We start from the raw sequence: 14,890 nt of genomic DNA on the forward strand, positions 1-14,890 counted from the left end.
GAAACATTGACCAGATCAGATTTATCTCTACTCATTTCCTTCCTCCTCTGAGTTCATACAGCCACAGAAAAGTGTCCCATGGCAAATCCTTAAGATGGACTTTTTTCTGCTGTGCACAGCTACTGACCTGCAGCATCTGAAGGTAGCCTTCCTGTGGATCACACAGCAGCGAGGATATTCGGTGGTTGTTCCTCATGCACCTCTGGTTGTTGTCCCTTGCCAGAGGGAAAATCTGCCGGATCACTGTCATCCTCCCCAGAGCACTGTGCACCAACTCTAATATTTCATTATCAGTGATTTCCTGTGAACGGAGACACAGCCATTTAAAAACATATGTTTGTCCAGACATTTTATGCATTTCTTTCATTATTGGTTAATTTTTTTTACAGACAATAGGGGAATTATTTTACAGATGCACATGCTTAGTCTACGCCAAATGTCATTTTGCATTTAATAACAACGATGCTATTTTTTTATACATCATCTGAAACAAAAGGAAAGAGCTTAACACAGTACCATCCATCTTGGCAATACTACAGTTTTGCAGATGTAGTTCCTCAAAGGAAAGCACCAAAATGGTCTCAATAGATTTCTTAAAAAAAAAAAAAAGAGCCTTGAAATGAAATTTATATATAAAGACCTTTTGTTTGACAGACTAGAACCTCACTATATCCTCAGGACAAAATAACAATCGAAAAACATAACAGTCTTCAGGAAATATGGCTCTTTCACCTGTGAACAACATTACAAGAAAGCGCTTTTCCCATAAGTACAGTAGATCATTTCTGCAGACTAATCCTGATAATGACTCAAGGAAGTCCTTTGAGGTTGTCTGTATTAGGAAATAAAAATAGAAGAAACTTTATGGAGGGGTCTGACACATTTAGGAACATCAGTCTGTGCACAGAAAATAATTTGGGAGAAGATATAAGGAGACCTCAAGGACAGGTTGCTTTTCTTTCCAGGCTTCACAATTTCTAAACCTTCTCTGCAGACCTTCACACACCCCAACCTCCTAATCCATCCTGGGACAGAGCCTGCATCTACTGCTCTTATAGGGAGGCTGAAGCCAGCTCCACTTCATGCTTTACGCATTTTGTGTTTAAAGAAAGACACAAAACCAAAACCTCATTTTTTACCCCAGTTTGAAAATCACAGGCTTAGCTGATCCTGAAATCATAACAAAGGTGCAGCTTGCAATGTTTTTGTCCTGGCAGGAGCTCACTGTGAGGAAAGGCAGGCACTGCTGCCTGCACTCACCCCCCAGGCACCTGCTGTACATCCCAGCTCCTCATCAGGGCCGCCAGCAGCATCTGCAAGTCACATCAGCCCATCCCCAGCACAGCTGGACTGCCCTGGCTGCACAGCTGGGCCAGCCCAGTGCCCAGCCTGCGCAGGGCTCTCTTAGCCCCCTGCAGCTCAGGGGGCTGCAAATCACTCATGTTGCTGCAGGTACTTGGTCAACAGGGCCCACATCTTGTGATGCATCATCAGCAGAAGTGAGCCTGGCTCTGGACATTCAACATTCAAGAAAAAATTATTTTGTTTTCTTGCCATTTTCTCTGTCAAGCTGTGAGGGAAATGACCATGGGGTTATAATAATTACTTGTTATGGTTGACTAGTACTGTACCTTGGCTCAATTCAGTTCTTCTTTGCCAAATTCCCTTTTTTTGTTAGGAACATGAATTTTTAACTTTGAAGAAGGTGAAATTCATTGCATTAATGACAGACCAACTGGTGTGGCATGAAAACAGTAAATCAGAAAACAAATACATCCTTATAGAAGACAAAGATTTTGAGGCTTAATAGAAAATGCCGGGCAGCATTTTCTAGCCTTGCAAGGAGACAATGTAGCAGATCTCCAAGCTCTACAGACCCCTCAAGATTTCCCCTCTGTGGATCTGAGGGGTGTTAAAAGACACCTCTAAGCTGAAGTCTGAGGGAGAGACAATTGATTGGCATAGCTTGGACTCATAACCTCCTAGGCTGCATCCCTTGGTAGCGACACTCAGACCAAGTGGCTGAAAACCGAGAAATAAAGAACCACACATCATCCAAACCTTCAGTTCAGCTCTCACCATACACATTTTGTGTCCTCTCTAAGTGATACACATCCTATCAAAGATGTCTCAGAAACTCAAATATTGGTTCCTTGTGGAATTGGTTTATCTGTCTATCTGCACACACAGAATTTCAGTTAGTTTGCAATACCATGTCATAGTGCTCAGGGGAATACTTAAATCTGCTTTAGTTGTGCTCAACTATCATAACACAAATCACAAAATGAGACAATTATGTTTCACACTACAATCTCTATTTTCCTAGAGGTAATGACAGAAAATTATAAATTTTAATGACATTAATAATTTAAAGAACTGAAACATATTTCCAGAAAATATATCCCTGAGAAAACTGGAGGATTAAACAGAACAGCAGTGAGAACAAGGATGCTCATGGAGACAAGTTAGAGATTTATTTGGATTTTTTCAGTAGTATCAATACTGTTTGATGGGTTATTCTAACTCCCCTCAACGCACTGTTTACATCTATAAATGAGCACTTGTTGAAAATCCAGAAAACATCATTCCATTAGCTATTTTTTGAGAAGGTTCACCACAGCTTACCCTGCAGGTAGATTTATTCAACATTTACATATTGCTGGCTTCTCTGCATCCCACATGAACAGACACACACACACACATATATGTAAATAAAAGGTTGATCCTTTAAAGAAAGGACACTGTCCACTTTTCTTACCACAGAAAATGTTCTAATACGATGAACAATTGTTCTAATGCAATGAACAGATGTTCTAATACAATGAACGAATGCTAACAATCTATGCACAATCACCTGTCCAACTCCCATCCTCATTGCCCTCCCACACCTCCAGTACCACACCTCACTTCTTTTTACCCAGTGCTCCTAAAAGTCTCTACAGGGGTGTAGTCCTAATTTAATTTAATTAGCTCTATTTCTATAGATAAGGACTCTGCACTGGGTGTCCAGATGTCTTTATCTCAGATCATAGTGAGAGCCTATACAGTAAAAGATGTGCTGATTTAATAAAATATAATTCCATACTAAAAATTCTCTTGGAGGGCAGGGTGGAAAGCACAAGAAATGATAGTAAAAGCTGGACAAAGCCAAAAAAAACCCCCACCTTTGATATTACTGTGGAAAAAATTATTATTATTATTCACTGATAAAACAACTCATCAAAGCTCATCTATGACCTTGCTCCCAGATGACTGAGACTCCTTCTGTGTAATTCCACAGCATTAGAATCAGGCCAGTTCTAAACCCTACAAATTTCTCTGGGCATGATGCAAGTGCCTATCCAGTACTGTTTCAAGTCTATGTATAACTTTCAAGCAGTTATCAGGAAAAGAAAACCCACAGATTTTTGTGGGAATAAATAAATAAATATAAATGCTGCAGTGTTGAAGATCGCAGCCAAAAGGAGAGAAGTGAGATTTCCTTAGGCAAGTAATAAATATAGAGTACCTGGAACACAATTAGAATAAATTGTAATTGCAAATTGCTACATTTTGCATTGAAATGTGTCATTTCCTAAATCTTCTGAAATTTCCACGCTGTGTTCCTTGTATTTCTATTCTATTTTTAAACTTTTTTATTCTGTATTTTTGTACAATTTGAGAATATCTTAGAATGTTTGCCCCACTTGCATTCATAAATGATTATTAAAAGGTCTGAACTTTTTCAAGAAAAAGTAAAATATCGGGAAGTGTTAAAAATTTACCGACTTCTGGTTATCAAAGTAAACACAGATATCATTACACAAATGGGTGCTTTAAAATGAAACAAAGAAAACAAGATTAAGCCCTTCTATATGAAGAGAACAAGTGAGCAGGACCCCAGTCCTAGCTCTACCCAAGCAAAAATTAGGCCACAGCAATTTGCATGGGGACTGTTGATCACCCAAAATGCACATAACATAGGCATTTCTGGAAAAATATTCTCCAAAAAGTGAAGAAAAACCACTGCAGTCATAAGAGTTTTTTTTCTCCCAAAGTGAGTTTTCCCAGTATTGCTCTACAGCCATGTGCTAAGAAAACTCTGCTCATCATTCATTATCTTACACCTGCCTACATGCTGCCCCTGGGGAAAAAAGTATCTTGCTGAGATAGACTTTATCTGATAATTACTATTCTATTTTCTGCTCATTTTTCTCAACTTTCAAAAAATATTTTATAAAGGAAAATAATAAAGAGGTGCCCAGATGACAGATGAGAAGCCATTTGATTCTCAAGTCAAGAGGACCAGTAGTACCTTCAGACATACTGGGAACATCTGATGTGGTGAAAGGAAAGAAAACAAATATTGGCAGAAGCAACAGAAGTGCAGGATGGAAATGGAAAGTAAGAAGTAGTCACACCAGGCGGTTGATGAGACACTTTCTTGTCCCTCATATAGAAAACTGTCCCCTATAGACAATGAAACAGTGGTGAAGAGAGACCTGTGAAAATAACAGAAAAAAGAATTGAGCTTGAGTACAGAGCAGGATTAGCAGAAAGATGTTCTGAGTGAATGTTCTGAGAGGACAAAGGAAAAGCATCAATAGCCATTTTTCTGCACTCTGCTCTGACTGATCACCTGAGCTGAGCTTAGGAAAGTTTTATCTGTCCACTGAAGATCTATAAATTAATCTGCTGGCAACACCACCAGCATCATTCGTAAGCATCATCTGTCCAAAAAGGAAGAATAAGGTCAACTGCTGTCTAAAATTTTTGACTGGTATTCAAGTGATGAGGACAATGTCATCTCCACATGGCCCAGAGTTCCCCAAGCCCCTTAGCACTCTAACTTCCTGTCTAAGACTTCTCTGATAAATTGTCTACTCTTGCTATATTTCCAAATTTTTTTATTGCTTTTCCTGCAAAAAAAATTCCAAATACTTTTCTTCTCACATCACTTTTCCCTTCTCTTTCTCAGCTAAGAGGGCTTTTCTGAAAATATCAAAATAGTTGGGAGGATTTCAGCCAAATACATTAGACCTGCATTTGCTCCAGTAGTTTCTCTTACTGACTCAAATCAGGATCTTTATTGAAAGAGAAAGATTAAAAGGAAAAAATATTAAAAAGCAACTTTTTCTCAGTGTTAATCAGAGTTTAGTTTGATTTTTTAATTAAAGCTTACAAGCATCTCAGGGTTTTTTTACTACTGAATACTTTGCTTTCCTATGGACTTGGAATTTGTATTGTATTCTATTTCTACAACTATTTGTTTCAGGTTTCTTATTGAAAACAGATCTCCACAAATAACAAACTGGTCCCTGACTTTTTTTTTTTTTTTAAAGCATGGTTTTCTAAGCACTGTAAAAGCTACTGATGATTTTTTAAAAACCCCAGTTATTAAGTTCAGGTTAGTACACAAGGATCAACTGGTTTTCCACATTCTACCTACAAAAAAAAAGTATCTTTTTGCTGAGGCCGTTACAAATACAATTTACCTTTCTGCTATCCACTCCACAATGTTGCAGTGTAAGCTGTTTGATTTTTCTTTGTTTGCTTTTAAATGGGACAAATAACAGCACAACTTTTTCTAAGAGGTAAAGAAATGAGCCCATTTGCAACCTTAGATTCAAGTTACTCTGCACAGCACTAAACTGTATGTTGAAACACAGGAATACAGAAATTCAGTTACCCACTAACCTCCTCACTTCTTAAACCATTGTACCCTGAGAAACACCCACAGGGGGTTGGCACTTAACCCACAAGGACTTCTTTAGCACATAGCACATTCCTTTCTAGTGACTACTTGATCTTTTAGACAGTAAAAAAAAAAAAGTAATGAAATTTCTACTGGTTCTCTCCACTATTGCCGTGGTTGCAGTTTGAGAACTTAGAAGCGAATATTGAATTTCAGCATTTGTTAGTCCATATGGCACAGAATGTGGTGATTCTAAAACTAAAAAAGAAGTTATTTTGTGTTAATGACAAATGTTCCTTTGTATCTGTTCTGATGTGGATTAATCTGAATCAATGAAAATCAATGTAATGTAAAAGCAACAAATAAAAACTGTAGTCAAGAGGGAGCTCTGATCTTTAGCTTTCAGACTTTCTTTTTACATCTTACAATTATTTCTACTTTTAAAACATTAAAAGTTCAAGTAATTCATTACTAGGCATTCTTCTGTCCAAACCACACACAATTACAACATAATCCTCCATTACAAATGACTGATACCAGGAAACACGGTGCTCAGTTCATCCCTGGCTAAGTCAAATCACTGAGATGGCCCCAAGGGTGGATTTGGCTGACAGAATCCAATCAAACGCAGTCATTCCAGCTTATTCACTAGACAGAGAAGGATGGAGCTCTGTGATGGCTGGAAATCAACCATGACTCACAGATCCCCTACATTCATGGTTACCACCAAAAGTACTGAATAAATGGTTCAGTAAGAAGTATATGCAGTGAGTCTTTGCATAAACTGTCATAACCACATTGAAAAAAGATGTGTGGACAGACCTAGAGCAGAAGGTGCAGATCAGAAAATACCCAGTGGAATTCAAAACACAGTTTTATTTGTCTTTCCATACTGACACTGAAATTATTTAGCTGACTTATATAATGTGAGTAGGATGATGAGAAATGAAGAATAAAAAACAAGGGCAGAACCAGGTGAGAAAAGAGACAGATGATGGGATAGAAGAAGGCAACCTAGGAAGTTGTTCCTATACACTCTCAGGCTTGGATCATAAACCATTTTCCAATACTAGATATCTAATTTCCACTGCAGAAGATTAAATTATATTTCCAGATTGAAGATGTGATCATATTCTTGTTATGCTTGTACCAAGTTTTTCAGCCTTTATACATGGGTCATATTTTACCAAGCTTTCATCACACTAAGTGCTTTCCTCTACATTTTCAACACTGTTCTGCATGCCTTGTTCTGTTTTAAAGTATTTTGCCCAAATCTTGCAGTACTGTTCCAACAAAGCCAAGCTGATGTCAAACAGAGCGAAATAATTGCCTCCCTTATCTTACAATGGATGTTTCTGGTATCATATCTGAGGACTACATTTGCTAACTCAGCAGGACCACAACAGCACTGATTCTCATTCTGGCTTTTATCCACAAGGATTCTAAGCTGCTCCTGAAGATGCTCACCACCTATACCTCATTTTGTAACCACAAGCAAAAGCACTTCTCTATATTAAATCTCACCTGCTGGAGGGCTTCAAATTCATCTAAAACAATTGGAACTACAACAATGTGTTTTTAACAGTCTGGTAATAATTAATAATTTTATAAAGTCAGAATCAGGGAACTAAGTAAAAACATTACACCTCCCTTTTTAAAGTAATCACCTTTCACTTTATCTTATGCTATATATAAACTTCTTTCATTATTTTTCATGATCCCTGGTATGAGTAATTTTGCAACACAGCCTTACTTGATAATCCCTTACTTTGTTACTCCTTTACACTCTTCCCTAGCCCTTTTCTTAAATTCATTTTTCTTTAGAATTCATCTCTGATTTCAAGTTCTATGAAGATAACCCACTGTCACCATAAGGATACCTTGTTATGCCTTCACCTTCAGAGAATCCCACAGTTCTTTAGCCACACTTTACTTACTATGTTATCTTTCCAAAAGCATTACTAGTTTTCCAAAGCCGTGAAGTTGGACAATCTTTTGATGTCCATTATTCCCATGGTCTTTTTCCCACCTCTCCCTCTTCTCCAAAAAGTTCATGTTACCATGTCATGATCACTTTCACACTAATTATCTTCTGGCTTCCTCAGCCCATTCTTCCTTGGCCACAATGAAATCTGAACTGATGGCTGCCTTAACATTTTAAACATGTACAGATAACATCAATCGAAGGAAATTTGTGAAGCTCCATCTGTGCCCCAACCCTATTTTCTCCACTGCAAGGAAATTAAAATCTTCCTTTATTTTAATTTCTTGTTTTTGGGGCATTTCTGTCCAAAAAAATGCACTTTCAAAAACAGTCTTCCTCAGTATCTCCTGCATATTTCCAGCCAAAAGTTTGTCCCTCACCTCTCCTCAGCTTCCGAGTGGGTACAGATGTTTTTTTAATATGCAACCAACACTATATTGCCTTTTTTGCATCCCTACCTGCCCTTCACAAAAAGTGTTCTCCTATATCAATGAGTAGTCTTGTGCTTTGCCAGACCATGTCTTACAGCTTTTCATTAAACTACTGAATAAAAAATAAGTTTAAAAATAAATTAAAGAAATGATTTCTTAACAGCAAAACAACTAATTTGAATTTTCTGCTGAATTCTGCACCATTCCACGTCCAGGAAGAGTAGTTCATTGCTTTTTGTACTGATTTACATGTAAAAATAGTGAATACTTAGAAACTTGGAATTAGAATTAAATATATTGAGATGAGGGAATAAAATACTATGTTTCATTTGATTATAATTTTTTTAATATTCCAGTTTTCCAGAATAATTTATCTTTTCTTTACCTTTGGAATGGAGACAATTTTAAAACCATGAAATGTCCCACTAAAAGGGAAATATGGTTTCTAACTCTCTTTATACTCCCAGACCTACTGCTGCTGCTAATAAAGAAGCAGACACAAGTTCCTGGAGCACTGCTCCTGGTACAACAACATCCAAATTCAGTTTCAAGTATTGCTCTTGTACCTCTCCCACAGACACATGCCCTGGGCAAGGCACAGCATTTTATCAGAAAGGGCAAAAAAAGAGAAGGGGAAAATGAAAAATGTCATGAGGAGCCAACAGAGATGCTTAATGCCAGGTATGAAAGAGAAAGAAAAGAGAAAAATAAAAATAATAAAGAAAACTAGGGAGAAAAACAGGAAATAAATATCAAAAAAACCAGGGGTCATCTGTAACTGTGCCAGTCTTGCCAAAAGAAGCAGCAGCACGTGTCTATCAAAGCTGGTGGGTCACTCCAGCCACCAAAGGTATAAACAGCAAAGGTTCAAGCAGAACACCAGATATGTTCTAACAGATCTTCCAAAACTGCAAGTCATTGACAACTCCCCACAAAGGCAATGATAATAAAGTGCTTTGGACTATTCTGGAGACACAGCTAAGTATGTAATAGTCATCAGAAAAAGCTACCTGGCAATTTAACCCAGAATTTAGGTAGAATCAATGTCTAAATAAAAGCAAGAGATGATTTAGCATTTCTAGATTAATAAAAACAAAAATTGCAGATGATGGAAATCAAAAAGGGGGTGGGTAGTTAGAAAAACTTTTCCCTTTTTTCCTTCTAATCTCCACTACTTTTGACAGCTATTGCAATATTGGAACACCCTGTTTGAAACCAGAAAAGTGGGCACACAAATATATATTTTTAAGCAGTAAGTTTTTTTTTATCACTTTGGCTGCAAAGAGGACATACGAGGACATGATACCGCCTGAAAAGATCCATCCCTGTGTATTCTCTTACCCTAGAAAACCTGCCAGGTAATGGTTCAGCCTTCCAACTCCACACAGTAAATTTAACTCCCAATAAACAAGTCTTTTTCTAAATATGACCAAATCCTTTCTCAGCAGCAATGGCATCCAAACCGAACAGATATTTCAGCACAGATCTGGGTTATTGAAAACTAGCAAACAGGATTTTATTAGTACAGCTGTTTGTTCATTTGCTGAATAATTACCAGTCATATAGATTTACAGTTAGCTCATCCAAAGTTTGGAGGTCTTGCTTATCTAACAAAATTTAAGTGATAAAATTTGTTCTACCTCCAAAACTTAACTCCTATTCTACCACATGGGAAGGCACACAAGGGGAAAAAAATAACCAAACACAAATTTTTATCAGATTGTCAGTGCAAAGAGAGTAAAGTAGATTTAATTGAAGATAACAAAATCTCTTATTGAACGAATACCATGCTATATAGTCATGCTTCCTATAACAAGGTAAGTCCAAGTTTCAGGTTCTCATTGGCTTGAGGAGAAGCGGGAGACAGAGCACACTGTAAGGTGCTCTGGGTCAGCAGATCTCAGTAGCCTGAGCTGTCCAAAGCCCTTCAATGGTTCCCTGAAGTGCAAAAGCCCTGAAAAACCTGTTCATAATCCAGTGCTCTTCACACAAGGAACCTCCATGGAAAAAACTGTCCCTGTGCTCTCTTCCTGCTACTGCCCCTTCAATCAGTCAGCCCTACACCTCTCTTTCCTTGCAATGGGATCACTGGGTCACAGGGCGAACAGGGAAGTGTAGGGTCCTCAATCTGCACAGGACAAAAAAAAGACTGGCTAACATTTTGCTCCATTTGCATAAAGGAGTTCTACTCTCAAGGAAACACATCAAAAAGAGCTGATTTGACTGTTGGGAATTAAAAGTTAATTCCACTCCACAAATCACAGTAAGAATCAGCATCATCTTTTCCATCAAATATTCATGCACTTCCCACTACCACTAATTGGAAACGTGTACATGGAAAGCTTAATCACTCTGTCCTCTTGCTAGCAAGGGGGAATGCACACTTAAATAAGAAGCAAGCCCTAAGGAACCTCCAAATTTCTATAGACGCATCCACGGAGATGCTCAATGCACTTTCTGACAGTAGCTTTAAGCACGCACACAAATTCCAACACTTCTGTAAAAGAAAGGACAGCCATGACATTTCCTCTTCCTTCTGCCTGCAAAGATTTTTTTCCAAAGTTTTGTGAGTCTGAAAAGCTTCTCTAATTGTCTGTTTTGACTGAATTGCATTTTGAGATATTTATAAATTATGTGCACTGATATTTTTCACTAGAAATTTACACTCTCAATTCACAGGCTGCTCTCATAGCTTCCCTACCTAGTCTTTAGCCACAAAGGAGAAAAAAACAAAAGCATCCAAAAGAGGAGCAGAACTGACACCCTGTGTGATTTGTTTGTGCGTGTATGAGTGTGCACACATTAGTGCACAAGTGCTGAAGGCTTTTATCACAATGTTTCAGATTCAGGCTTCGTGAAGTGAATTTTAACATCTGAATGATAACAGAAGCAGTAAAAAATTTACAAACACTCCCTCTCTATAAATGTTTAGGGAAATATGCACTGTATTATCTTTATGTGAATATAAACACTGACTCTCTGGGCATCTTGCTGATGTTTTGTAGTGGGTCATTACAGCACCTGACAAACCAGGAGGTGCTTAAATGTAAAAAGGACTAGAAAGAATTTATAAAGCCTTTCCAAGCAGGGATTTCACTTGCTTTCCCTAACCCCAATTTAATTACAGAGCCTGTCTACTGCGACAAAATACAATTTATAGTTACTATTAAAAGTTGCCTATCTAAAATTATTAGGTAGGTGCAAAGAAAGGAGGGAGAAATTAACAAAGGAATTGGCTATTAAATTAGAGGTTATGCATTTATAATATAAAAATAAGACACTGAATACTGTTCTTTTTAAATTATATATTTTGCTATCTTTAAATAAATCATGATTAAAACAAGGAATCTATAAAATACTGCCATTTATCAGTGATTTATAAGTTACTATACATGGTACAACATTTCATTGTTTTTGAAACAAGAATCTGAACAGATTCTCATTAGGGCATCATGGCACTAAGGTAAAATAAATAATCTTTGTAGCAGGACAGGATCCCATTTGCTGCAGAGAGAAACATTACACTTTGAATTTCAGTTATTCTGGATGTTGGCCAACACACCAACACAGTTCTGCACTAGAGAAAGCCTGTGTGTCATGTAAATACATATTTGAATGGACTAAACTTGCAAAGGCTCTTTTCTCTCCTGGCATCTGTACGCAGGCTTTCACAGCAGTGGAGGGTGAGCTTCTGCCAGAGACATGCCTGTGTTTGAGATTTCTTTTGAGATACTCTCTGCTTCCTAAATAGCTAATGAAGTAGTGTCAGCAGGAAGGTAAAAGCAAGTCTCCCAGCTGCTCTGAGGTATATTGGAAGCTTTATCTTGACCGCCGGTGTTCAACCTATGCAAATTCAACTAAGACAGACAAGCAGTGACACCACAGAGTCTGAAATTTGTGCCATTCAAAAAGCAAAAATGCTACACGTATGCTCAGTTTGGTGTGTCAAAACATATGAAACAAAAGATGATGATGAGTGAATGTAGCGAGCTGTGTTTTCTCTTTTGACTTTCTTACCTCATTTACATAGACCCAGTGACTATCCTTTGATGCAAGGTTGGTTTCCACAGCCTACAAAAATAAAAAGAAACATAATAATAAAAATAAATAAAACATGGAAAATATATTCCAGAAAGAACTTATATAAAAATGTACTATAAAGCTAATTTTGATTGTTTTCATTGCTACTGATATTGTTTCAGTATAGTTCTTTTCATCTCTTCCTCTGCTGCTTCATGGAACAGTAACTAATTGGTGGCAGCCACCTTTCTCTGACTTCAGTTCCTAAACCAAAGGACCCTGACTGTGCCCATGTACCACAAAAGCACACTGGGGCAGGTTGGTACATCAGCATAAGGGATCCTGTGATGAATAACTGCATAGAACATGCAGTTCAGGAGATCTACCTTCTCGATGATAAATCTAATGATCCTCCTCAGCTGGGTTTCTTTTCAATATGCCTCCCAAAATATATTGTCTCTGGCTCATTATACCTCTGATAGTTTATCTGTTAACTAACCTAGTTAATTAAAAACACGACAGCGAGATGCTGAAGTTCACACATTTATATGAGAGTTCATCCTCTCCTCACACTTACATAAGGCTCAAGACAAAGTTATTATTTGCATGGTCATGTTACTGTGTTCCTGGTATGGACTTAGGATGTTTCTTTATAATATGTAGTAGTTATCCATCTCAGCAGTTTGCATATTTATCCATACATGTATAATCCACTGTGAAGCTAAAACTGGAGAAGATTGCACTACTAGTACTGAGAGAGAACCTCAGTTGAAGGATCTCACAATAAAAACACAAGTTCCTAAGTGTCCCTTTTGTTTGACATAGATAAGCTCACTTCAAGACACTTAATAGTCTAATAAAATGATAGCAAGCATGGAGAGATGTACACTACACTGCCAGTGATATTGTTAATGTCCTGCTTAATACATGGTTAAACAATTACTGCAGTGTGTTCATCTCTGCTAATAAAACAGTGCACACATGTATTTCAGCGGGCAGTTCATTACACGGTTTTGAGTGTTCCTGCCTTCAACCACTTCTTTCTTCTGTGCCAGTATGACCCCATTTATTGAACAGATATTCTTATCTCTCTGTTATAAATGGCCCTATGAATCACCGAAATGAAGCCAGTTTAAAAAAAAAACCTGCAAACAAATACAAACGAGCAAAATACTTCCAGTTACTGGTTTTTAACCTGGATAATTTCCACAGTACGTCAAAAAAAGACTGCAGGGGTACTCAGAGGCTCTGTAGACTGTAGCACTGGGCTGAGCAGGAACATCATCAACCACCTTCCTCTTCAGAACACATTTGCATAATAAGCCTCTCAGATATTTAGTGTCAGATGGGATGAATCACCTTCTTTTACGACACTGACTACAGATGACTGGCTTAGAATAAACGCCCACGACTTCTAAGGCTGCACTGGAATGACAAGAAATCCATCCTTGATATAGGCTAAGGGGTATCTCATTCCTTCAAAAATATGAGGTAAAACTTCACTAAGTAGCCAACACCAGCATCTTTAACATTAATCTTAGCTTACACTGTGTCCTTAAAAAAGGTATAAATTACTCGCCGAAGTAACTGTTTTAAAATTTTACTCATTTGTGTAGTCCACACAACCACAAGAGAAAATTCTGGGCAACACACATATCTCCCTCTGTTTCTCATGTTCCCAGGCTGAAATACACCTTTAAAGAGACAAAAATCCCAAGAGAAACCACAAACTCATTGCAAGAGGAAAATCAACACAGACAGAACACAGTAATTCTCTTTATCATGAAGAGCATCATCCCCTTGCTAATTGCCTCCCTCGCATTTCTTTTAAGCTGGGAGGGACATTAAGCTGACCACCTGAGGAACAGCAGCTCTTAGGAAAGATAGCAGTGATGAACAGGAGGGCAAAAATGTGTACATTTTCTCCCTATTCACCTCCCAAATATATCCAGACAAAGCCAAAGTAGCCAGGTGCTGTAACATAGAGAGAAAGAGCAAAGTGCTGCTAGCATTAGCAAAGCAGAATTAAATAATGCTCAGGTGCAGAGTTATTGCACTGGCTACATTTAGTGATTCATCTGCAACAGTGAGCAATTTGTATGAATAAATGCTCAGTCTGGGGAGACACAAGAGCCAGGAAATTTGAAATGAATTATCGTATCTCATTCTTCTGGGTTCACATATCTGGGCCAAAGTTTTTAAAATGAGGTGCCTAAATTTAGGCTGTTAAAGAGTTTATCTTTAGTCGTCAGAGTGCCAGACCACTCAGTGCTCCTCCTACAGAGCCAATGGCTCTGCATTCTAATAGCTTGAAATGTATTTAGAAACATCACCGTAGGTAGTCAAGTCTGAATGGCTCTAAATATCTTCTGTTCAGAACTACAACACATAGCCTGAACTGCTACTCAAAAATGAAAATGTGCTGGGAGAGAGCTGAAACTTCCTGCATTTTGTACCATATTTACAGACTTGCAATCCAAAGAAATCTTTTTAAAAACCGTATTGAAATACAGCTCTCAGGTTTCAACTTTCTGATATCACCAGTCTATTGCCAGAGGCTCATGAAAGTTAAGCAGTGTGAAAAGCAAGGTCCTGGAGACCTGTGTTATCATAACGAAATTTATTGAGAATTCTCAAAGTAAGAAAGAAGTTAATGTTTATAACTTAGTGAGGTTTTTTTACTTTAAAGAGGAAAAAGATACTTGGGAAATTATGGTCACCTATTTTTAATTATTTAAACTGTTCAGGATCTTGCCAATTGCTTGAGATTGTGTCCATCCA

The 14,890-nt window shown here is 37.8% G+C and overlaps 1 protein-coding gene across 3 annotated transcripts in view; it reads right to left on the bottom strand.

The window, feature by feature from the left end:
• Window positions 1-14,890, bottom strand: part of GRID1 (glutamate ionotropic receptor delta type subunit 1) — a 484,225-nt gene that overhangs the window by 100,207 nt on the left and 369,128 nt on the right. For all 3 annotated transcript variants that reach the window (XM_030951116.1, XM_030951119.1, XM_030951117.1), the window contains exons 5-6: window positions 12,107-12,160; window positions 128-301 (exon numbers count right to left, since the gene is read on the bottom strand). In XM_030951116.1, the coding sequence (XP_030806976.1) occupies window positions 128-301; window positions 12,107-12,160 (228 nt within the window). The remainder of the gene's footprint in view (window positions 1-127; window positions 302-12,106; window positions 12,161-14,890) is intronic.

This window comes from Camarhynchus parvulus, chromosome 6 (assembly GCF_901933205.1).
Source record: "Camarhynchus parvulus chromosome 6, STF_HiC, whole genome shotgun sequence".
NCBI lineage: Eukaryota > Metazoa > Chordata > Aves > Passeriformes > Thraupidae > Camarhynchus > Camarhynchus parvulus.